The 25,528-nt window shown below is 35.6% G+C and overlaps 1 protein-coding gene across 1 annotated transcript in view; it reads left to right on the top strand.

The window, feature by feature from the left end:
* Positions 1-25,528, top strand: part of slc6a9 (solute carrier family 6 member 9) — a 171,570-nt gene that overhangs the window by 29,758 nt on the left and 116,284 nt on the right. The window contains exon 2 of the mRNA XM_039735996.1: positions 12,841-13,031. Within this exon, the coding sequence (XP_039591930.1) occupies positions 13,002-13,031 (30 nt within the window). The 5' untranslated portion in view covers positions 12,841-13,001. The remainder of the gene's footprint in view (positions 1-12,840; positions 13,032-25,528) is intronic.

Here is a 25,528-nt window from a genome sequence, read left to right as displayed (position 1 = left end):
ATAAAATGAAAAAAATGTATGGAAAACATTGCACCTGTAAAAGACACCAAACAATTCAGCATAAAGCTGTAAATTATCTTGGGGATGGTTCCTGCACTGTTCCCTTGCTATTTATATCTCTGATCGCATTCCTGAGTGACTAATTTTAGCTGTCATAGCAATCATCTTTCTGTTTTGTCGGATCATTTATTTCATCCTTCATGGGTTTATAAAAGGTACAATAACAAGCCATGGAAGCTGTAAACACATGCTGGTGCACAATTGATTCTCATCAGATTTTAACCCAGTGTGACACTTACGTTATGAATACAATGTACTTTTAACTAACTGACAGCTTTCCATGTAACTTACTTTAGTACTCTATAGAAATGTTTATAAAAATATTGACAACTGACTTTCCGGCAAACACTAATTTTGAAGTAAAACCCACTTAAATGTTCAACTGCAAGAATGTATATGCAGTTCTACCAATATATCTATGGTATATTCCACCACCTTTATTTAAAGGTTGAAAATAAGACCAATCCTGTCAGACCTTTAATTAACATTTTAAAGAATTTTGTAACCAACACCATTTCATTAAAAAACAACAGTGTAATTTTTGAAAAAATATTTAAGAATAAAAACTTTCAATGCCTTGGTTTCTTAATTGTGCACATCATTTAATTGATATTATTTGGAAGTCCCTCAAGTGCAGTTATACTTGGATAAGTATCTGTTTACTTGGGAAAGCTGGATTCTACACATTTTGTAATATTAATAGCTTATAATTATATGTATTATTGATCATTACAGCAAATAGTATTACACTTTATTCACAACACATCTTGGCTTTCATAAGGATGGCTCAGTACCACCTTTACTTCCTCTTTGGAAAGTTCAGATACATCCTGGTATAGCACTTACCAGCTTGTGACTATGGAGATAGATACACGAGTGATCCTTATAAATATCATCCCCAAAGGTTGTGCGAAAAGACAATTTCATCTCGGGGATTAATAAAGTATATCAAACAAAAAAATCTGATGTTGCATGTATCATATAGTTGTGCATTCGTTGTTTGTTGCTGGTATTACACTACTGTCACAAGTCAACAAGTAAAGAATTTAATTCTTCAATGATCACACAATAGTAAGTTTAAAATTTAAACTAGAAAGAGATGAGTTAAATATAAATTGATAAATCAAAGATGCTGATACATAAAAATATCAATGGTTTCAGCATGTTCAGTTAGTTGAGTAAAACATATATGAATCACTATCAGCGTAAAAAAAATGATGTGTTCCTGATAACACATCGTATTTAACACATCATATTCTCATTGTGGTTGCTGTATTAGGAATTTTGTAATTGAGGAAAATAAGATGATATATTTATATTGTGCTGATATCACACGTTCAGTTAAAAAGTAACACCTTATCCAGTGTTACTCTGAACACAAATTTTAAAGGAGTAAAGGTTATTGTGATGAAAAGACTGTAAGATAAAGAAGTGAAGGCTTTACTTTTTTAGTCATTTCTAAAACCAAGTGACCAAGGGAAACAGGTGCTTGATGTTACCTCTCTCAAGTAGAATCTTGTTCTGAATGTATTTTTTTAACTGTCTGAGTCAAATTTGTCACACATATTGAGGAATAATATATTTTATTTAGAAATGAGTTTCTTCATTATCTGAAATTCTAATTTTAATGTGCTATTCCCAATGTCTTCTCAAATTTTCTAGAGATAAATAATTATGAAAAATACTAAAATTAAAATGCTACCTCTGTCTCTGTTGACTTTTAATAGTAGTATTTCTAGAGTAAGTTAAATTCAAACTCTTAAAGGTAAGAATGTATATTCTTGCAAAGTCTTTAATTTGCATGTAAAAGAATAAACCTATTAGTACGTGGTTATACGTTTTTTATGTAAAATTAAGATGGATATCTATGTGGACCTACAGCTTTTGATCTTTGTAAGGAGTTAACAACCTTTAAGATTCTGGAGGATGTTATAGACTTATCTAGGTTGTTTCTTAAAATATTTTGCTATGCCATTGAGAGTGTTGGCATGTTTTTGAGGTTAGGTAAATGGCTGTTCTTTAGGTTAGGAATGCTACATTAGCTATTTACTATACTGGTCAAGAGCAAATTTAATACGGGTGATTTTGCTCAGCAGGAATTGATAGAAATATACAAAACACTATTGTAAAGTACCCATGTTTCTGATATATAGAAAGACACAAGGTAATGCCAAGTGTTAAAATGGGTGGCCTTACATAGAGTCTTTGCACACCACTCATGGGAATATTATCTTGCTATTTATTACTATGGTGATGACTTACTAAAGCTATGTTGTACTTTACGTACCTCTTCTTTATAGATAAGTGAATTAATTATAATATAAAATAACTGACTAACAGTTTCCAATACTAAAATACTAGGTTTTACAAATACATTCTATGAATATTTGGTAATGTTTTCCATTGATTTTCAGCAGTTTAGATTGTGCTGTATAATGCATAAAATGTGACCTGACTCTGAGCTAACATTTAATCCACTGCAGTTAGCTGATTAGCTCATTCTATAATTTCATTACAGTATGACCAATATTGCAGCCCTATTTTATTAAATGTGTAGAATGATTAGATAGCTTTTACTTTTTAAACTTGAAATAATGCAACAGTGTTGCTACATGATAGGTGATCTGGTCATTAATAAATGACACATTAATCCTGAATGTGTTGTTCAATAGTTTTGTTCCTGAGAATATGAACAATGAGAACAGTGAATTGCTGTTGTACTGTGTGCAAATTTGACTAATCCACTTAACATGTATGGAAGTCCAATTCTAGGCTTACAAACTGGTCGTATTTCCTTTTGGGGACAGCCATTAGCCACCACATAATCTGTCTCAATGCACTGATTAGGATATAAAAGAAATTAGAAGTGTTCTGTTGAATGAAAAAATGACAATATACTTAATACTGTCCTGTTTTCAATATTCAAAACAAACTGAAAATCCAGTCTTAGAGTTAGAAGTGTTCATATTGTCAATTGTACCACAGTACAGTCTCATATTCTTACCATTTCTACATTGTCTTTTCTGAAGGTATTGGAGGTTTTCCCTCCAATATCCCAAAGATGTATAAGTATGTGTTCAGGTATAAGGTTTCTTGGTAACTCTAAATTGACCCATTGTCAATGATTGTGCAATGGTTATGTTCAACAATGCACTCTGCAATGGAATGCCATCCAGTCCAAGTCCCCCCCAACCCCCATATTACACCTGATTCTGTTGCAATAGGCTTAAGCAAGTTTTAGAATGTCCTGTTATGCTATATGTTTTTTTCCCACAAAGCATCTCTGAAAAAGTATAGTATGATTTGTGTTTTCTCACCACTTTATCCTACTATGATATTATGCAAATATTAAACTATGAACACACTACTAACCATCATAATGGTTAGTTCCTTAGATTCACAGCTCCAGACTTCTAGGTTTGAATCATATACTGTACACAGTCTCTGTGCAGTTACCACATTCTCCCCATGCCACAGTTTACTCTAAAGCACTTGCAAGTAGGAGTGCTTGAGTGGACACCAGCTCTGTAGTAACAGGCCTGTCAAATGTAAGTGGCACTCAGGATGTCATGTATAACTCCTCCCAGGTGAAATCTATTAGTTTGAAGAACATATATTACACCTATATTCTTGTACACTCCTGCAGCACCTAACTGTGAGATGTCTGCTACTGTTCCCTGGTGGGATGGAGGCTAAGCCATCCCTGTTAAATACAGGATTTACTGCCCCTAGGATCTTTTATATACCTCCCTCTCTATATCCTTCCCAGGGTACTTGGTATAAAGCAAGGATTCAAAAGTTGCCATTGCAAGTGCACACTCAGTGTTATTGTCATGTTAGTTTTTCCAGAGATCTATTTTTCCCAAGATTTTATACTTTTATTTTATTGTTATCTCAACACCATCTAGTTTTCATTATACATGACGCCATGTTGTGGCTTAGTTTCTAAGATGTAGGTGTCTACTGTCATGCTGTTTCTCCTAGAATCTGTACCGTGTAATGTTATCAGCGTAACACTATGTAAACCAGCTTCAAATGTCAGAAAATGTCCAAGTTTGAAGATATACATTTGGTTTCTGGCTTCTTGGCTAGATATATACATGTATTTTGCTTATTTGTACGATTGTTACTTTTTCCAAGTCCTAGTAGTATACTAGTAGTTGCAGTTGTAGTAGTAGAAAGTAGTAGTAATAAATGAGACAAACAATGAAAAGATGAAGTAAATGCTTTAGATACCTTAGCATTGGCAGTATCTGTTTTTTATGTATTAGGTAGGCCTTATTATAGGAAAACTATTTTGATTATTTGTGTTTATACTTTCCCCTTTCATCTTCTACATTATCTACATTACATAAATCTACAATTAAACTAAATTTTTTCTATATTGAGTTATTAAATGTGTAGTTTAGTGATGATCCGATTGACCGCCCATGTGTTACATACTCAAGAGTACCAAAGTACACAAACCCAAACAGTTCCAGAAATGGCCACTAGAGAAGAAAACACAAAAATCCCGGCAAGTAACACAGAGTGCCCATGTAGAATCTTTATGAAGAAAATTATTTATTAATACAACAATGCTATGTAATACAAAAATCAACTTAGAGGAGCAGAAAGGCAAAAGGAGTTGCCTAAACAATAAAGGCAATCCAACAACAAACAAAGATCCAATACAGTATTCCAATGGTCAAAAAACATAGCATAAAGGTCAAAAATCCAGTAATATACAAGAAATAATCACAAATCCAACAACTCACCACTTCCAAGTTCATTCAAATGAACTCCGAGGAATTTTGGGTTGACCCCACCTTTGTAGGGCTTAGGGCAGTCCCTTGCAGTGATAGCCAGGTGCTAGGGGAATCATCCACTAAATACAAGGAACATAACACAAGCATATGGAATAAAGCATATAGTAAACAAAACTAACATAAACATAAATCAAAGAGTCAACAATGAACAAAAAAGTTAAAAATCAAGAGTTTGAACCCAGCCAGGGGAGAAACTCTGGCTGAAATACAACACCAACAGTCAGAAATTGTCTGATTTTCACCCCCAAGAACTTGATCAGTCATGGTGAATTAGCTGATCTCATAAAACTATATTTTTATAATCTGCCTTTTTAGCTTCATGGTAATTTAGTTGTAGTACTCCTTGATTAAAAAGTATTACAGTTTTAAGCAGAGTATCATTTTGGTGCTGTAACTTCCTGTAAAAAAGAGCAGATAGTTAAACTGTAGGAGAGAGTAAAGACATCTTGGCTTTTACATTAAAGAAAGTGGAGTAATAAACTGAGAAAAGGAACCTGAGGAGTGATTTTTGTGCATGGAGAGGATTTGTAGATACACAGTTTGCCTAGTTGATCTTGGAGTGGGAGGAAAGAGAGGCAGGTTTTTAGCAGGCATTAAGAAATGTTCCTTTGAGTTTAGACCTTTTTGAGAAAAAAAAATAATTTTGTTTTTTCTTGGATTAAGTAAATGTAAATAACAAAGATTGTGTTTGAATGGGAGAGATAGATCTTCAGCATTTGAATGGATAATGGACATGTGGGTTATGTAATGCAAGTTGTGTGACAATTTTTTTTCTTTTTCTCTTGGATGAAGTGGTGGCTCTGAGGCTAGGGATCTGCACTGGCAATTGGAAGGTTGCAGGTTGATTGTAAATGCCAAAAGGGACTCTGCACTGTTGGGCACTATAGCATAAGACTTATACACCTGCAGTTGACAAAGCTTGAGTAGTGAGAAAAGCGCTTTATAAATGCAAAGATTATTATTATGTACTGTACTTTCTTCAAAAACATGTGATTAAAATTATTATCAGTCAGCACTATAAACTAAAGTGGTAAGTAACATAAAAATATATAATGTTTGGTTGAATTATTTGTTTAAGCATGTTAGTCTTCTATGTTGCATGTTAGCCTTGCATTTTATTAGAATTATGGCTGTAACTGTGACAAGTATTATATTTTCTTTTATGGTACATGTGTTATGTATAAATATTGTTTGCATGTTTTATTATTTAAAAAGTATGTCTTAAGGTGATTTTATTAATTTTAGTATAATTTATAGATACTGAACAATCAGCCTATCGAATTTAATATTACTAAAAATTAACAAATAGCCCTGTGGTCTGCAGGTTAATTGTAAAAATGTCACGTTGATATAGAACATAAGACTTATACACAGCTGGCTATGACAAAGCTTAGTATAAAAAAATAAATAAATAAAAAATTAAAAGGACAGAGAAAACAAATGGAAATTGGCGAATTCTAGTAACCTGGAATCGGTGATCAATGTTCTCCTTAAAATACCTCATTAGAACATTGCTAGTGCAGACAAATATAAATACATATACTAAAAATACAGTATGTATTTATATTCTCAATATTCTAAAAAGAGAATACTATAATACTATTCATTTGTGCATCCATTTTTCAAACCTGTATATGGTCACAGAAAATCAGCACTGCTTTGGAAGTATTTCATATACAACAAATACCAATTTGGATAGGAGACCAACCATCACAGTGCTCATTTTTCAAGCATTCGCCGACAGGTACACATGTAGACAATTATCAGCCTTACATGAACAAACCACTGTGCCACCATGCAGCTCACTTTGGAAAGTTATATGCTGTACAGTGTATTTTTAACAATGAAAAAAGAAAACTAAACATTTTGTGTATTCATAATGCTAAAACAAGCAAAATCCTAAAAAAATTAAACTCAGAAGTTGGCGTTATCTTTAGTGGACCAGGACTTTGTGTGTATTTCCTTCTCTGACATTAATAGTGTATACTTCTTTATAAAAGCTTGCCAAATATTTTTTAGGCTACAAATATTATGGAAAACATTGCCTAATGCAATTTCCAAAACTTTTATTTAACATAAGCTTCTGTATATTATGTGCTTTCTTTTAGTAATCATCTGTTCATTACTAATACTGGTTCCTATGTTGCATTGCAGTTTAACTCAGTTAAATAAACACAGATAATTTTCTACATTCATCCATTTACAGGTATCATGAAAATACTGTTCATTTAATTTAATGTGAACATGCTTAGATGCTTTATGTGTTATTAGTTATTTTAAAAGCTAATTTGTGATTGCTTTTAATTTCAATGTTGAATCTGTGTTAGAAAGATGAATTCTGATTTTTTGTTTTTATTTTGTACATATGGTAATTTGTATTTAATTGACCCTTGAAAATGATGATGAAATAGGCATAGTGGTGTGTATGTGTGGAAACATTATGTCCATGTCATTCACCCTTTATAAATGGTGCTGCCAAAAATGTTACCAGCTTTGAGATAACATTTTATCAGAAACATGATCTCTCTTTTAAAATATTTACACTTTTAAAATATTTACAGTATGTCCTGGTGCTAAGGTCAAGGCGATGTTTTTTGTCCAAGAAACACTATTTCAGAATTGGCAACATTGGATATCTGTAACTTTAATATGTGGTCCATGTTAGTTTATTACTGTTACTAATCAATTTGAAAGCAAAAACAATAAAAATTGTTGTCTGTTTGAATCAGATGCCAATAAGGGGCATGTCAGGACTAACCATTTTTGCCCATGACTATTCTTAAAATAGCATTGGTTAATAATGATAAATTTAAGAATTTACCTGAGCATACATGTTAAAATAACCTTTAATTCTGTTTTCAAATTGTTTTGCTGCCCTGAGATTTTATCACATCTAAAAGAATGTAGCCTTGCAACATGTAGATAACAAAAATATCTTCTCTACATTTATTGTAACAAGTACAGTTTTAGAAGTATTTTGTAAGAATACTTCACAAATACAGAGTTGTTGTTCCTTTCTAACAAGTCACTTTTGTTGTTCTCGTTAAATATTTCTATGCATGTTTATGAATGATCAGAGAGAAACTAGACTGTTGCAGAATTTTTGTGTAATAATGTCATGCCATGCTCTTAGATAGTATCAGTTGTATATCCACTGAGATTACAGGAATCTTCTTTTCAAGTCAGTTAGCTCACTCTATAGTAGAATATTTTTTTTTTAAAGTGCAAACTGATTTACTTGCCGTGTCATAAGTGCCAATAAGTTGCATTGTGCCATTCGTTTGAGATGAAGCTTCAGCATTGTTACTTAAAACTATCCATTTAATTACTACAAAGTTCTTCAGAAATTCTAGAAGAAAAGAATTGGTAATATGCCATATTTATATGATCACCTCTTTCATATTTTAAGTTTGTTTTTTTTTTTAGATTGACATTGTGTGTATGTATGTGTGTCTATATGTGTGTATGAGTGTAACCAGCAAGGTGTTCACACTCCGTTTGAGCGTGTTCTTCCAGAATTGCATCCAAATTAAAAATACTAAAATCATCCATGTTAATGTGTCTTTTGCTGTCACAAACTGTTGAAGGAAACCTGTATGACAAGAAGTGCCATAGATTAGATATATAATACTGAACAAGTGTGACCAAAAGATGAAAATGATGAAATGATAATCTGATTTTTAACCAAGAAGCAGGTGAGGGTGTGGAATACTGTGATGTCATATAACCAATACTGTTGTTCCTCCCAAACAAACCAGTAGAATCCACTAAAGTTAGCATCCACACCCCACAATACAATGTTGTTTGATCTTTCCATTGTTGCCTATAGAATGGGAAGTGCCACTTGAAAATCTCATTCATAACCAAAACAGCACTGCAATGGAAACATTGTCAAATATTTGGCCAAAACATTCTGTACCTTTTTTCATTTGCTCAAATACCGGTTATGCCATTTAAAATCATTTATTTATTTTTTCTGTGAATATTTTGGTGCATCCATATTTCAATGGATAACATTCTTCTGCCTTTAGTTATGGTTGCAGTCTTTTGGCACAATTGCCTTGGAAAATGATGCTGCCCATTTTAGAGGCCTGATGTAAGAATAATAAAAAACAAAATGGATATTATTTCAAAGGCAATGTAACTTCTGCAGAATAGACTCATTGTGGTTTCAAAACAGAAGGTAAAAGAGAGCCAGAAACCTTAAAAGATTGTATTTGCTCGCATTTCTTTGAAAAAGTAGTGGTAAAGTTTTTCAAATATGAGCAACTTGCAGTCACACTGAAAACTTTTCCTCCATTGATGACCATAACTTCTGTGTCATCGGCCTGACTGTTCAGATGCCACAAGTTTTTTAAAATGTCTGATTGTACTTTTGTTCTAATTAATTTTTATAGACAGTTACAACTTTGTAGTTTTTTACTTATTCGTTATTTATAAGCTACTGCTTGCAGTAAAGTGTTTATTTATATAAATTTGCATCATTTGTTTAAATTGAAAAAAGTACATTCCACTTATGTATATTCTACAGGTTACTCCTGGTAATGAAGTGATGTGCAAGTATAACTTTCTGCCATCAATATTTTTCTTAGTTATTCTATTAAAATAAATCACCTACTGACATACTCCTACCTCTAATCAATAATAGTAAATATAGTATTAACAAAAAAAAAAACTGATCAAATTGATACCAAAACAAATAAAAATGAATTCTGGATGTCTAAAAACTCAGATTCACAACACCCATAGGACTTACAGTTATCTTACAATGTTTCAGTTTGTTCTTTGGAAATTGTGCATCCATCAGGTAGCTATATCTTCAGCCTGTCTGCAGGTGAGCTTCAAATATTATATATTTTATACACTTTTGTTTTTCCTTCCTTAAGTAACCAATCTGGTAAGAACACTTTTTTTGCTGATCATTCCTAACCATTACATCAATTTCTATTAACCTTCACTAACCTTAAAAATATATTTTCTGCTGACTAACAATATACGCTCAGTGAACAACCAAACAAAAAATTCAATTCCATTGACATTAATCTTAGTAGTATACATTCTGCTGAATAACACTGTATATGTCAGTAAACAACTAAGCAAATGAATTAACTTTATCTTAAAACATATTCATTAACCTTATGTATTGTTAATCAGAAGCTTTAACTAATATCATGTAACTTCTCTATTTAATTTTGATACTTAGTTAACACTTATTTTTATTATGTCCTTTTTTTCTTTAATTGCACTAAAGAAGAAAGTGCCTTTCTTCTTCTGGTTTCTATTTGATTAGTAAGTGTTGTTGCTGAAATATAATTATGCATGGAATCTAAATTAACATTCAATAAAAGCAGCCAGGCAATTGATTGGCTGTATTTACCCTCTGAGTCTGTATCCTCATTTTTAATGTTTTTTTTCTACTGTATGCACCTGAATTTCCCTATTGGATTAATAACGTTTGTCTAATCTAATAATTTTATCCAACACCTGTGTTGTCTGTGTGAAAAGGTAATTGCCTCATAGTCACTCACAGACATCAAACTGACTAAGCACAGCCATCCCTGATTGTAGCCGGCCCTTATGAATCTAAACCTCACCATACATTGACCCTTGCCATAAGAGTGGTTAGTCACCACAAGGTTTGTAAAAGAACAGTATTCCTTGATCAATGGAAATTCAAGAAGAGATGAGTAACAAAGTTTTTGAAACGTACCAATTGGGTAAGTGTTATAAAACCATTTCTACAACTCCGGGATTTCACCATATCACAGTGAAAGTCATTATTGCCAAATGGTGAAGGTTTGGAACAGTGGTGAATCTTCTAATAAAAATTATTCCAAGGAAACCGTGTTGGCTCATTCAAGGAATTAAAGAGGATCCCATTAGAACTTACAAAAAACTGCTGTCCTCTCTAGCCTCGGCTAACTTTATAGTTCATATCTCCATAATAAGACAGACTGAGTAAAAATGAGAATCATCAAATAGTAGCCAGAGGAAACCTCTGCTATTCCAGAGTAGTATCAGCGTTAGTCTTGCGTTTCAAAGAAATTACCAAGTTTTTTGGAATAATATTCTATAGGCCGACAAGTCAATTATAGAAAAAGATGATCCGCTAGGGCCAACTCCAAAATGGAGGCAGGGTTTTTCTATTATTGTATTTTGTCTAAAGATCTAAAACCATTCATATGCAAAACAGTGAATGTAAGAAAGGGGCAAGCACTTTCACAGCACTGTACATCACCACAGTTAAAGTGATACATTAAAAGGAAAGAAAATATATATACAGTAGTAAAGAATTCACAAAGAAACTACAAAAGGCTTGGGACTCTTTGCAAAATAAAAGGTCTGATTGCCAGGGTCAAAAGCCCTTAAGCTTTGTATGACGAAGCCCTGTCCTTGTTCAAAGTTGGTTTACAATGAATACTGACCTCCGATTTACCCACTGAACTGGAAGGGACAGGGCTAGCGGCGATGAAGTGCAATAGATGTCAGAATTCTTCCAGGGACTTCTCCTCAAGCTGAAATGTACAACCTCATTAATCTTTCCCGTGTTTCATTTCACCACAGCCTATGAGACACTCTCCATGCTTGTGTGCAGGACAATATATATATTTTATTAAAATGTATAGTCCAGTGAATGGCCTGATATGGTACAAATGTAAGTAGTAGACTGCCAGACAGTAAAACAAGTTTTAGTTACAGCTCAGTCTTTTCTTTACAGCTCAAAGTGGCAGTTGCTTACTTTGACCACTGACCTTCTGAAAAAATCGGGGTGTTCTAAAACTTTTAATTGGTAATGTGTGTGTGTACAAATGTGTAGTTTTAGCATAGGTCTATACAGTAGAGCATTGGAACATAATGTCTACAGATTCTTACAATTCAGAACACGAACAGGTCATTTGACTTTTTTGTCCCCAACCCAAAAACACTTTTCCAAAAACTCAGAACAGAAACACCCTGCTAAAACTTGTACAGTTCATGGCACGGCCGGGAGGAGTCGAGAGAAAGTCAAACATGCCTATGTATGCTGTACTGTATGTGCCTATGACACAGCCTCAATATTGCCACAGATCTCCTGTTATAAATACGTTCTGAAAATGTCTAATTGAACTTGTTTTTTTGCTTTTTTTTGGCATTCGTCCTGTTGACAGTAATTACCATGGCCCTAAAAAAGTTAGTAGTGAGAGTAGTAAAGTGAAGAGGAAGCTTGTATGTGTTACAATTGAGGTAAAAAGGAAATAATAATGAAACATGAAAGTGGTCACGTGTGTCAGCTCTCGTGGAAGATTATTGGATGGCCAAGTTGATGATAAGCACATTTTTGATAAAATAAAGACACAACTAAAGGTGCTATTGTTGGAAAAGGTGTCAAAACATTATCGAAACAGAAGTAGAAAAGTTACTGTTAGTGTGGATCCACCAGAAACAAACAGCAGCAGACAGTAATCACTTACAAAAAGTAAGGTTGATATATGAAGTTTGATACATTTCTATTTGTTTTATGTGTTTTATCTCTTCTGTGCATTAACTTCAATGATTTGAAAATATTTATCATTGCTTATTATACCCCTATATGTACAGTACATAACTAATAATTTGGGGTCTAGAACAGATCAATCCTATTTACATTTCTTACAGGAAATTTCAATTTGAATTTCAAGCAAATCAAAACTCGGCCAGCCTTCTGGAATTGATCAAGTTTATGTTCCAAGGTACCTCTGTACTTGCAAGGAACCATGCGATTGTAGTTGTATGCACTATAGGAAGGTGGCATATACAATACATATTACCTGTGCTAGTTATTTTGGTAATTGTAAACTAACAATATGTGAACAATGGAAGCCCACGACAGACTCACTTACTAATTTGGTATGCTGGCAGTTGGCATTTAGTATTTTTCTATCTGGAAAAAGGGATTTAACCTTATTCTTGATTTTTATTTATTTTTGTACCTATTCTTTTCTCCACTATTCAGAAATACTGTGACTTTGAAGAATTTTATTATGAAGGATATAACCAACTTCATTTGAGGAAGTGACAAAAGCAACACTGAAGAGGATCTCTGCAAGATTTATCAAAACCACTTCATCCAAAGAAAACAATTTTTGGTAACTCTTACACTTCCCCTGTAAGGCAATGGGGGAAAAAGAGTGTGAAGCTTTACAGGTAAACACATTTTATTCTCATATTAGAACCCTTTTTGCTCACCAATAACTTTTCATCCTCAGACTAAAGGCCTTATACATCACTGAGGAAGTTTAGGGTTAACTGATGTAAAATTTTGAATAGTTATAAATTAATCTAGGGTGACATGCAGAGGCCTTATGCTAATGAGTCTGAGTGGGATCAGAAAAATGTTTGTTATTTTGCAATTTTTCAATGGTAATGTATATTTTTAATATACAAACATTGTTCACTATTTTAAGGTTGGTTGGAGAAAGGCACATTAATCGATATGTTGTTAGTATTCATTCTGCTTATTGCTTCGAAGACTTCTTCAAGAAGTTCAATTAGCATGTCAAAGCTGCTGAATCTCAGTTTAACCACTAGGCTGTACCCCTTCCTTTGTCTGAATGTACTCATTGGCGTAGACTCCCCAACGTAATCTTTGTGAAAGTCATTTGTTAATGTATAATTTGACATTGGGTAAATGGGATATATTGTTCAGCATTTTAAGTCTAGCTAAAGAAATCCATATTAATAGAAATGTTTTTAGCAATGATTCTGCTCATTGTCATTTTTTAACAATGAAAGAAGAAAAAAAATCCCATAATCTAATTTATTATTACTTGCATTTGTTTGCTTACCTGTTAAGACTCTTATGAGTTCTATCATCTTTTAGTTAGACAGACTGACACACTGTAGTTGTGCAATACTTATGTATCATAACCACTTCTGACTATCATATGTCCTTTTATTTATTTTTTTAAATAATACTTCTGTTTTGTATTGGTATTGTGACTAGTACTGCTTTCTCTTTGCTCCATAAACCTAGATTCTACATTATTTTCTACCCAGGAAGTGTCAGTATGACACTATGTGTGTTTATGTGTATTTTTGGAGTGGTTCAGTTGTTTCACACATCCCAAAGTTGCACTGGTTGCATTAATTTAGAGGATTTGAACTAGGTCTAATACCTAAGTGAGATTGTGTGCATGAGTGTTCCCTGTGATACCCTGTGATTCTCAAGTTGTGTCAGATTCTGTTGGTTCACTCAGCTCCTGTAGTGGTAGAAGAAGATTAGCTACTAGTGATTAAAATGTTAGTTTTCCAATGTTTTGGAGATCACTGGTTGTTGCATAATAATTAAGAAATTTACAAGAACATCCCTCTCCTTGAGAAAAAAAATATAGAATTGGTTGAATGGATCCTTAATTCAGGTATATGTTTCCTTTAGAAAATGTATACATCAAATTGCCTATATACCTTTCACCTAGTGTTTTGCAAGTCAGTTTAGAATGTCAAGAAGGGACATACAGTAAATGACCATTTTTTACATTTATTGTTGTCACACATAATGTTTGTTACCTGTCTATGATCATCACAATTACATTTACATTCGCAATGTGAAAAATGTATAAACATCACAAAAGTCAGGACTCGTTGATAAATCTTTCATGTCACACTTTGCTGCTTCCTCAGTGTGATTCCTTGCTGCCCTGCTTTTGATGTGATTTTTGACCATTCCATTTGTACACTGGCACTCACCTCAAACATTTGTTGTGTTGGCGACTAAAGTCCTTTATTATGCCAGTAGTCTATATTTATGTGTATTTTGCATGGTTGTGTTTTCATACATCCATCCATTATCCAACCTGCTATATCCCAATTACAGGGTCATGGGCGTCTGCTGGAGCCAATCTCAGCCAACACAGGGTGCAAGGCAGGAAACAAACCCCAGGCAGGGTGCCAGCCCACCGCAGGGTTGTGTTTTCTTGCAAGTTAATTAACGTGTTATCACCATTAAGTATCTTCAGATAAGAGATGTGGACATTTTATCACATATTTAGATAGCCAGGTGGCACAGTGGGTGACACCCTGCAGAACCAGTGTTTTGGTTGCAGTCCTCCCAACTAATTATTTTCTATATGTATTTTGCAACATCTCCCTATGTCTGCATGGGATTTTCCCCCCACATTCTCAAAACATGCTGGTCAGATTGATTGGAAATCCTAGACTGGGTGAGTATGGATGTGTGCATCAATGGCTTCTGCAATGGACTAGAATCTACAATAGAATGGGTGAAAGTTTCGTTCTAACAAATTGTTATTTTGCACCTTTGTGACCCTGAATTGGATCAAGCAAATTTGAGAATATTATGTTATATTCTTGGTATGCTTAAACAGAAAACAAATTGTCATTTTGTAGTAATCATAAAGCTTATGAAACAATGAGGTCATAAGGAAACATGCAGCTATATCATGTGTTTGGTTTTACTGAACATAAGGTGACTGACAGATTCTCTTTCTTTTGGGTTGTAGTTGAAATTACTCAATCCAGCACAAATTTGTGTTAGTAATTTCAAATTTTCAAGATTTTTTGGCAAAATCTAATTACTGTATGTGAAATCATTCTCAATAACATTTTAATTTACAGTATATTGTAGTATTCTGTTGTTTTATTTCTTAAATATGATGAAGATATAAAGTCCTGTAATTAAGTGTATGAGACATTATTTAATGCAACCTAGTTGCTGACAGTGTCCTGTAATGTCATTATTTCATTATTATTTTAGTTGTCCGGATTTTCTTCTAGAAGATTATTAATGTGACTGTTTAGATTATTTTCTTTGACCAACACCTGACCTTAGTCATAAAGCATGCTTGGTTTAAGATGAGAATTTTTAAGAAGAGATATTTCATTGGTCCTATAAGGATGACTTAGTAGTTTAAATGCTCATTGACATATTGATGTCAAATTAATGAACAGTTATAAGGATGAGAAAGTCTTGCAAAGCTGCCAAGCCCTTTTGGCTGTCTGTTATTTTAACAGTAAAGTTCATCTGCATGATTCATAAGTATTAAACAGTTCATCAGTATAGGAACACATCTTAACAACAACAACAACATTTATTTATATTGCACATTTTCATACAAAAAGTAGCTCAAAGTGCTTTACATACTGAAGAAAAGAAAAATAAAAGACAAAATAAGAAATTAAAATAAGACAACATTAGTTAACATAGAAAAGGAGTAAGGTTCGATGGCCAGGGTGGACAGAAAAACAGAAAAAAACTCCAGACAGCTGGAGAAAAAAAAAATCTGCAGGGGTTCCAGGCCACGGGACTGCCCAGTCCCTCTAGGCATTCTACCTAACATAAATGAAATAGTCCTCTTTGTAGTTAGGGTTCTCACGGAGTCACTTGATGTTGATGGTCATACAGACTTCTGGCTTTTAATCTATCCATCATTGTTGGAACATTGAGCCACCACCAAAAGGATACCGGAAAAGGAAACGGAAGAGAGAGTAGGGGTTAGCACAGAAATAGCCAGATATTTAAAATCAAAAGTTTAATAGGAAATGGTGAAATATACTCTGTTTCAAAATGCTTTTATAACTGTGGCTGTGAATACAATGCAGTTCAATGCAGAATCTTGCAAGTGTGGGTCAGTGTAATTGGTATCAATAAGAAATATGAGGTATGATGAATTTTAAGTTATTTAACTGAATGTAAATCTATATTCAATGTACATGGACTTATTATAGTGTTTCAATAAATGCTGCATGCATTTTCCTTTGTTTTACACTCTTTGTAGTGACTCACAGAAATTGACCCATCTTAACATTTTCTTAGTTCTAATGGAGGAGTAATGCTTGCAAAGGAGTTGTGACAGTAATTGGGTAACTTTTGCTCTGGCTATGACCCGAACCATCTGCTGCCTTGCTATGCAAAGCAAGTGGAGCCTGCAAAAAAACTTTTCAGCTACAGGGGCTGCTGTTGTCCTTTTTCTGGAATGTGGCCCTCTTAAGGTAACAAGATATAGCTCCAAACTTTAGGAGGCTATAGGAGTTAAGTGTATTGAAGTTTCCAAATCTTCCTTATGGTGATTTGAACTCAACATAACTTTTGCTGTATAATAATATAACCTGAATTGATAATAATAACTGTTTATTTATATTTTTTTTGACCGTGAATACTTTTTAAAATGTATTTTCTTTCAGTGCATTTCAGAGTCTATACAAATAATCATGTACAGTATATCATCATTATATAGTCACAAGATGAATAACCAGGGTGCTATGACCTATGTTTCATTTGTTTCTTTTCTTTCCTGTTAGTTGAACAGATGACCTTTTAACTTAAAATTTCATCTTGTCAATTTTGTCAGAAGTGGCATAAATGGACGTTTTTCTAGTTTGTATACTGTATAATGTATCATTGGTCAAAATAGTTACCCTTTCATTCACTTTTTCTCCAGATAAATCAGCTAAATATGTGTTTTTTTTTCAAGTTGAAATGCAATCAAAAAAGTTTTATCAGGAACAAATCTTATTGGCAGAGAAAGTATGTACTTAATCTTTGTTAAAATAATGAAATATATTTATATTCACACATGCTTCAGTTATTTTTTGTAATATATTATTTGCGAAACTGACAACTAAAATGAAGCATTAATGAATTTTAATACCAGATCCAGATGGATTCGTGTAACTGTATAGAAGTATTACAATATTCCATATTTCCAAACTTGCTTATTTCTGTATTCTAAATCTTATATTTACAGTATTAGTGGCTTTTATTTTTTATCAGTATTTGCCTTAAAAATTATCGTATTTTACATCTCAGGTATGAACTAAGAGAAGTTATGTCAATGTTTTATTTTTAAAGCAGCTAGGCATGCTAAAATTCTAGAAATTTGGTAAAAAAAATTTTATATAAAAATTAGAAACATGTACATGGACTTGTGAACTTAGTGTCAGAAACAGCAGGTCAAATTTGGCAGATTTAATTTTCAATCAAGTTTTACATGTTCTGTCGAGCAGTGGAAGTTCACATGAGCTGCACTGGGCTTTTGGATATATGCTAGCAACAGACATATGTTTATGTAGCTGATTGGTGCTTAAATATTAGGAGGTGGGTTTTTCGTATGTACTGAATGTGCTTTCCTGTTTTCTATTAGGATGCCTTTTTCTTTCATCACTGCCCTTTTGTTGTGTTCTAGTAGGAAGCCAGAGAGAAAAATGTAAAAGCACAAATGCTTTGGTTTTAGAAATAGAGATTTAAAAACTCACTTTTTTTTTCAAAAACTAGCAAGGTGAACAGCACGCAACTCTGCACACACCACCTGTAAGCAGAAAAAGCAGCCCAGCTGTAAGCAATAACATAAATGGATTTAATGATTAAAACAGATAGAGATTACTGACATTGACAACTGTTTTATATAATAATAAACATTATTTATTGTGCTCATCATATTGTCATCCAAATTCAATAAAGTTCTGACACCTCTTTTCTTAAAATGCCCACAATATACACTCCATTATCTTGGTCTCACTAAAGTTTTCTTTATCTCTGCCTTTGCTTCCTACTTGACAATAATCTTATTTCTCCTTCCATGTAAAGTATTACACATAGGAAGTAAAAATGTTGAGTTTGAATACACAATGGGCGGTCGGAAAATCGAGAGTACACCTTATGAGAAGGATTTAGGAGTCATAATGGACTCTAAGCTATCGACTTCCCGACAGTGTTTAGAAGCCATTAAGAAGGCTAACAGAATGTTAGGATATATAACACGATGTGTGGGGTACAAGTCCAAGGAGGTTATGCTCAACCTTTATAATGCACTGGTGAGGCCTCATCTTGAGTACTGTGTGCAGTTTTGGTCTCCAGGCTACAAAAAGGACATAGCAGCACTAGAAAAGGTCCAGAGAAGAGCGACTAGGCTGATTCCAGGGCTACAGGGGTTGAATTATGAGGAAAGATTAAAAGAGCTGAGGCTATACAGTTTAAGCAAAAGAAGATTAAGAGGTGACATGATTGAAGTGTTTAAAATTATGAAGGGAATTAGTACATTGGATTGTGAGTGTTATTTTAAAATGAGTTCATCAAGAACACAAGGACACAGTTGGAAACTTGTTAAGAGTAAATTTCGCACAAACATTAGAAGGTTTTCTTTGCACAAAGAACAATAGACACTTGGAATAAGCTACCAAGTAGTGTGGTAGACAGTAAGACGTTAGGGACTTTCAAAACTCGACTTGATGTTTTCTTGGAAGAAATAAGTGGATAGGACTGCCGAGCTTTGTTGTGCTGAATGGCCTGTTCTCGTCTAGAGTGTTCTAATGTTCATCAGTAGAAACAAAAGCAGAAATAGACTAAAAGCAATCTATTCATGCAGTTACATGTAGTCCCAAAGGCTTTAAAAATGTATTTTGGTGAAATTTACCTTACATACGGTTTCTGCACAAAGTACTTTTAATGAGGAGAGCAGTAACAACTCCACATAACTTATCTTTAAAACACACACTTAATATCTTAACGTATGGGCACAATGGGCACTGGCCGGGGGCCCCAGGAGCATAGGGGCCCGCAATGTTTCTGATGCTTATGTCTGTTTCTGTTTTTCTAACAGGGGGGAGGGGGTCTATGATGCTGTTATGTATGCTCTGAATATTGAGCCTGTTTTTCAGTTGACTTGTACAAATGAAGCCAAGACAGTTGGACAAAAGGTGAATAAGAATAGCCAAATACTCTAAAAATTGATAATTTCTTTCTAACCAGCAAATGTGACTGGAAAAGAGTACGTAATCACAATTTGCCATCCATGCTGATATACTTGCACTATTAAACGTGCCAGTGTGGGATCACTTATTATATTGCTTCTCATCATGTGCATCTTTAGAGTGAAAGAAGATGACAATAGAGGACGTATTACACAAACCTTTTTACTTGGTCAGTCAGAGGTTGCTTTGTTATAATTAATTTGATCCCTTTGTCCAAATTTGATTCATGGGATCAACCTGGCAGAGAAGCTATACTGACATCTTGTTTTCTCTGTAAAGTGCATTGTGTTTAAATGTAGGGAGCAGGAGGGGTTGGGGCTTTAGTACTAACAGTTTTTATCTTTTAATCAGCTATACATTTCAAGAGCTTTTATTTACATCTTTACAGCTAATCAGAATCACAATTCACTTTATTGGCCAGGTACAATAGGAATTTATCTTGATAGTATTGGTGCAACATACAAAGGCAACACAGAATACAAAAGATAACTATAAGAAGATAAAATATAAAGTGATAAAATATGATGCACCATACAAGGGCAATGCAAAAAATAATGAGATACTAGGATTAAAATGTCCAGGCAGTCTAGTGTGCAGGTATACAGGTACATAATACTGAGTAGGAGCTCAGACCTCATTAGTAAGAATTACTTCTTCTTCTTCTTCTTCTTCTTCTTCTTTTGGCTGCTCTCATTAGGGGTTGCCACAGCAGATCATCTTGTTCCATATCTTCTTGTCTTCTGAATCTTGCTCTGTCACACCCATCACCCGCATGTCCTATCTCACCATATCCATAAATCATTTCTTAGGCCTTCCTCTTTTCCTCTTGCCTGGCAGCTCTGTCTTTAACATCCTTTTCCCAATATACCCAGCATCTTTCCTCTGCACATGTCCAAACCAACACAATCTCACCTCTCTAACTTTGTCTCCCAATTGACCCGACCCTCTAATGTACTCATTTCTAATCCTGTCCATCCTCGTCATACCCAGTGTAAATCTTAGCATCTTTAACTCTGCCACCTCCAGCTCTGTCTCCTGTTTTCTGGTCAATGACACTGTCTCCAACCCATATAACAAAGCTGGTCTCACTAACTTCCTGTAGATCTTCCCTTTCACTGTTGCTGATAACAGTCTGTCACAAATTTCTCCTGACACTCTTCTCCACCCATTCCACCCTGCCTGCACTCTCTTTTTCGCCTCTCTTCCACAATCCCCATTACCCTGTACTGTTGATCTCAAGTATTTAAATTCATCCACCTTTGCCAACTCTACTCCCTGCATCCTCATCATTCCACTGACCTTCCTCTCATTCACACACATGTATTCTGTCTTGTTCCGACTGACCTTCATTTCTCTTATCTCTAGAGCATATCTCCACCTCTTCAGGGTCTCTTCAACCTACTCCCTACTCTCGCTACAGATCACAATGTCATCAGCAAACATCATAGTCCAAGGGGACTCCTGTTTAATCTCATCTGTCAACCTGTACATCACCATTGCAAATAAGAGCTGATCCCTGATGTAATCCCACCTCCACCTTGAATGCATCCGTCACTTCCTACCGCAGACCTCACCACTGTCACACTTCCATTATTTGATCCTTGGCTCTGCCCTCACTCTCCTCCTCTTCTTGATCTCCAGCGTCATCCAACAGACCACCATCCTATGCCGTCAAACTACAATTTCCCCTGCTACCACTTTGTAGTCTTTAATCTCCTTCAGATTGACTCTTCTGCATAGGATATAATCTACCGGTGTGCATCTTCCTCCACTCTTTTACGTCACTCTATGTTCCTCCCTCTTCTTAAAATACGTATTAATTTCAGCCATGCCCATCCTTTTTACAGATTCCACTATCATCTGACCTTCTTCATTCCTCTCCCTTGACACCATACCTACCCATCACCTCTTTGTCTCCTCTGTTCCCTTCACCAACATGTCCACTGAAATCTGCTCCAATCACCACTTTCAGTTCATTGGGTACATTGTCCATCACTTCATCCAACTCACTCCAGAAATCTTTCTCATCCATCGCACACCCAATTTAAGAGGCATATGCACTAACAACATTCATCATCACACCTCCAATTTCCAGCTTCATAATCATTACTCTGTCTGACACTCTTTTCACCTCCAAAACACTCTTGACATACTGTTCCTTCAGAATAATCCCTACCCCATTTATCCTCCCATCCACACCATTTTAGAACAATTTGAATCCACCTCCAATCCACCTGGCCTTACTCCCCTGCCACTTAGTCTCTTGCATGCACAATATATCAACCTTCCTTCTCTCCATCATATTGGCTAACTCTCTCCCCTTACCAGTCATACTGCCAACATTCAAAGTTCTTACCCTCAGTTCCACTGTCTTTACCTTCCTCCTCTCCTCTTTCCTCCGGACACATCTCCCCCCTGTTCTTCTCCTTCTTTGGCCAACAGTAGCCCAATTCCCACCAGCACACTTTTGGCTTATGATACTGGTTGGCAGTCATTGTTAACCCGGGACTCGACCAATCCGGAATGGAAATTTGTATTGTTGTCCGCATGTTGATCTGGCAAAATTTTACACTGGATGCCCTTCCTGATGTAACCCTCCCCATTTACTTGGGCTTGGGACCGGCATGAAGAAACACACTGGTTTTTGCATTCCCTGTGGCTGGGTTGATTAGTAAGAATAACTGCACACGGAAAAAAACTGTTTAGGTGACAAGTTGTTTTAGCTTTCACTGCATGAAGACGTTTGCCAGAGGGATGTCTTTGGAACAGGTGATGCCCTGGGTGATTCGGATCAGCAATGATATTTGCAGCCCACCTTCTTACCATGGACTCATATAGAACTTCAGTATGTGGGAATAGCCTATGATCCTTTCACAGGCTTTGATGATGTATTGCAGATTAGCCTTAGCCTGAACAGAAGCAGCACCAAACCAGTCAGTTATAGATGAGATTAGAATTGATTTGCTGATGGCTGTGTAGAATTGGACCAATGTTTATTGAGGAAGATTGCATTTCCTCAGCTGACACAAAAGGAACATTCTCTGATTGACTTTCTTAATATTGTATGCAATGTTATTGTGCTATTTAAGGTTTTGTGACAGCACAGTTCCCAGAAACTTACGTGGTTCTGTCTTCCCAACGACGGAGCCTTTTATAGCAAGTGACAGATGAGCAGGTGTTCCCTGAAATCTATTATCATCTTCTGTGTTTTTTGAACGTTAAGGTCCAAATTATAATGGCTACATCACAATGTCTGAATTTCCACCTGTCTTTTTGTGTGTTTATCATTGCTTGAAACAAGGCTTATTAGTGGTATGTCATCTGCAAATTTAAGATGATTAACAGACGAATCTCCAGAGGTACAATCATTTGTATAAAGTGAGAAGAGTAGTGGGGAAAGGACACATCTCTGCGGTGCACCAGTACTAAGGCTTAATGGGTCATACATGTGTGTGCCCAACTGCACATACGGTTTCCTATCTGTAGGACAGTCTGTGTTCCAATGGCAGATTGAACTAGGCTGATTGAACTGGGTTAGTTTCTTATCTAAGATCTCTGGGATGATTGTATTGAAACCTTAGCTAAAGTCCACAAACAAAATCCTTACATATACCCTGTCACAAGAATGACAAAAAGACATTGAGAAGGTTTGGGGCAGCCACCCGTATAATATTTCCTGGCTGCAAAAATGATTAGCAAGAACAGACATGTTCACACAACTGAGTCCAAAACAGAATTGATATACTGGAAGCAAGATGGCGGCTTTAAAGGCCAGTAAAGGAAGTGATGTCATCAGGTCCGGAACTGGAAGTGATGTCATTAGCTGCCCCAGAAACAGGCGGGATTTCCCAAGAATGGTCTGCAAGGGATTGAGAGTGAGAATTAGTACACTTCGCCACCCCCTGGCCCAGCGTGGAATTACATCTATTCAAGCCCTTTAGTTGTCTCCTAAACACGCGTGTGTCACAACACCTGGCTTATCAAGGTGTTGGTAAATAATCTCAGTTATAAAATCACTGCATCATCCACAAACCGGTTAGTTCTGTATCTTTCTGTACCTTTTGTAGCATTCTTGATGTAAATCGGAATAAGATGTTCAAAAGTCTTCATTACCACAGAGGTTGAAGCTCATTTAGCCCTGTGACCTTTGATTTTTTTGCTGCTGGAATGATGGTGGAGATCTTGAAGCAGGAAGGAACAGTGCAGAGATCCAGAGATTGGTTGAAAATGTCTGCAAATACTGTAGGCAACTGGTCTACACAGTGCATGAGTGTGGGAGAGGAAATAAAGTCAGGGCCTGCAGTTTTTTTAATATGTTGAGTGTAGAGTAGTATCAGGTGGACCATCAGGTAGATGTATGTCAGAGATTATCAAGAGGTTACACATACAGCAAAAGAATATTATTTTGTGGTGACTACATTTTAATAGTTACATTTATTTACAAACTATATTATTTACAATCTTACTGGTAGACTGTAGTGAATTATGGTCTGTTTTAATTAAGTCACATTCATGTGCTCTTTCATCACAATAATTATGAGACATAAAATGGGGAAAACAAATTTCAGAAAACTTCAGAAAATTTCAGCGTCTACAGTAAAGTACATAAGTAAATGTCTTTCCAAAAGGTTTTGGTGAAGGGGGCTTGCTGCGTCAATTTAAACAAGTGGTACAAGTGAAAAGCTTTATCAGCTTTATTCAAAGGAATCTAATCCATTCATATCAGTTTATTCTTATATTGTCCACCTCAGTGAGCGTAGGTTTAGTGTGCTTACATATATTTACAATTAATGCATAATAATGGTACATTTGTAAATTATAAACCTGTTATTAGAGTATAGAAAAAAAGGAAAAAGAGAATGGTTAAGAAAATGTTAAAAGAAAAACATAGTCAAAATACAGAATGAACATTTTTGCCAGAAGTCATGAACATCCTACCATTAAAACCCAAAATGCTATCCAAAACTCATGTTAAAAGAGCTTGCAAAAAAGTTTTAACTGAAAAAAGTAAAGTCAAGTCAAGTTGGGGAGCATGCACTGGTACAGTGCGTTGCCACACCCTCTACATGGTGAAACAACTCGGAATCCCGTTTTGCAAACCCCCAGGTAGACACGCGGTCCAGTCCCACCCTCCAAAAATGACCCTCTATCTGCTGCAGCCAGGTGTTATGTGAGCGACCCCTTGGCCTGGTCCAGCCACTCGTGTCCCCAACAATGAGGATCTTATGAGCCGGATCACCCTTGGAGAAATGTGCTACATGGCCGTAGTGCCGTAACTGACACTCCCTCACAAAGGAGGTAACGTGCCTCATTCGGGACTCCATGAGCAACTGCTCATTCGACACAAAGTCAAACCAAGGTACCCAAGGATTTTCCGGCGAGACACAGTACCAAAGGAGTCCAGTCTTCATCTCAGGTCACTGGATAGCGTTCATGTCTCGCAACCATATCACAAGACAGGAAGCACCAGGACTGTAAAGACTTGGACCTTCGTCCTTTTGCATAGATATCAGCGACCTCATGACCTCCATGCTCTCCCAATCTGTCTACTGACTACACAGGAAGAGTTACCAGAGACTTGAATGTCACTGCCAAGGTAAGTAAACCTCTCAACAAGGTCAACACTCTCTCCACAAACAGACACACTGCTGATGGCTGTGCCCAAGAGGTCATTAAATGCCTGGATCTTGGTTTTTATCCAGGACACTCGCAAGCCCAGACACTCAGACTCCTCACTGAGTCTCTCAAGCATCCTGATCAGAGCCTCCATTGACTCCGCGAAGATCACAGCATTGTCAGCAAAGTCAAGAGCTGTAAATCTTTCTTCACCAACAGATGCCCCACAGCCACTGGACCTCACGACCTTGCCCAACACCCAGTCCATACAAGCATTGAGCAGAGTAGGAGCAAGAACACACCCCTGACGAACCCCAGAA

Source organism: Polypterus senegalus, chromosome 14 (genome assembly GCF_016835505.1).
Source record: "Polypterus senegalus isolate Bchr_013 chromosome 14, ASM1683550v1, whole genome shotgun sequence".
NCBI lineage: Eukaryota > Metazoa > Chordata > Cladistia > Polypteriformes > Polypteridae > Polypterus > Polypterus senegalus.
Note: the sequence above shows the minus strand (reverse complement) of the source record. Positions and strands in the feature narration are given on the sequence as shown.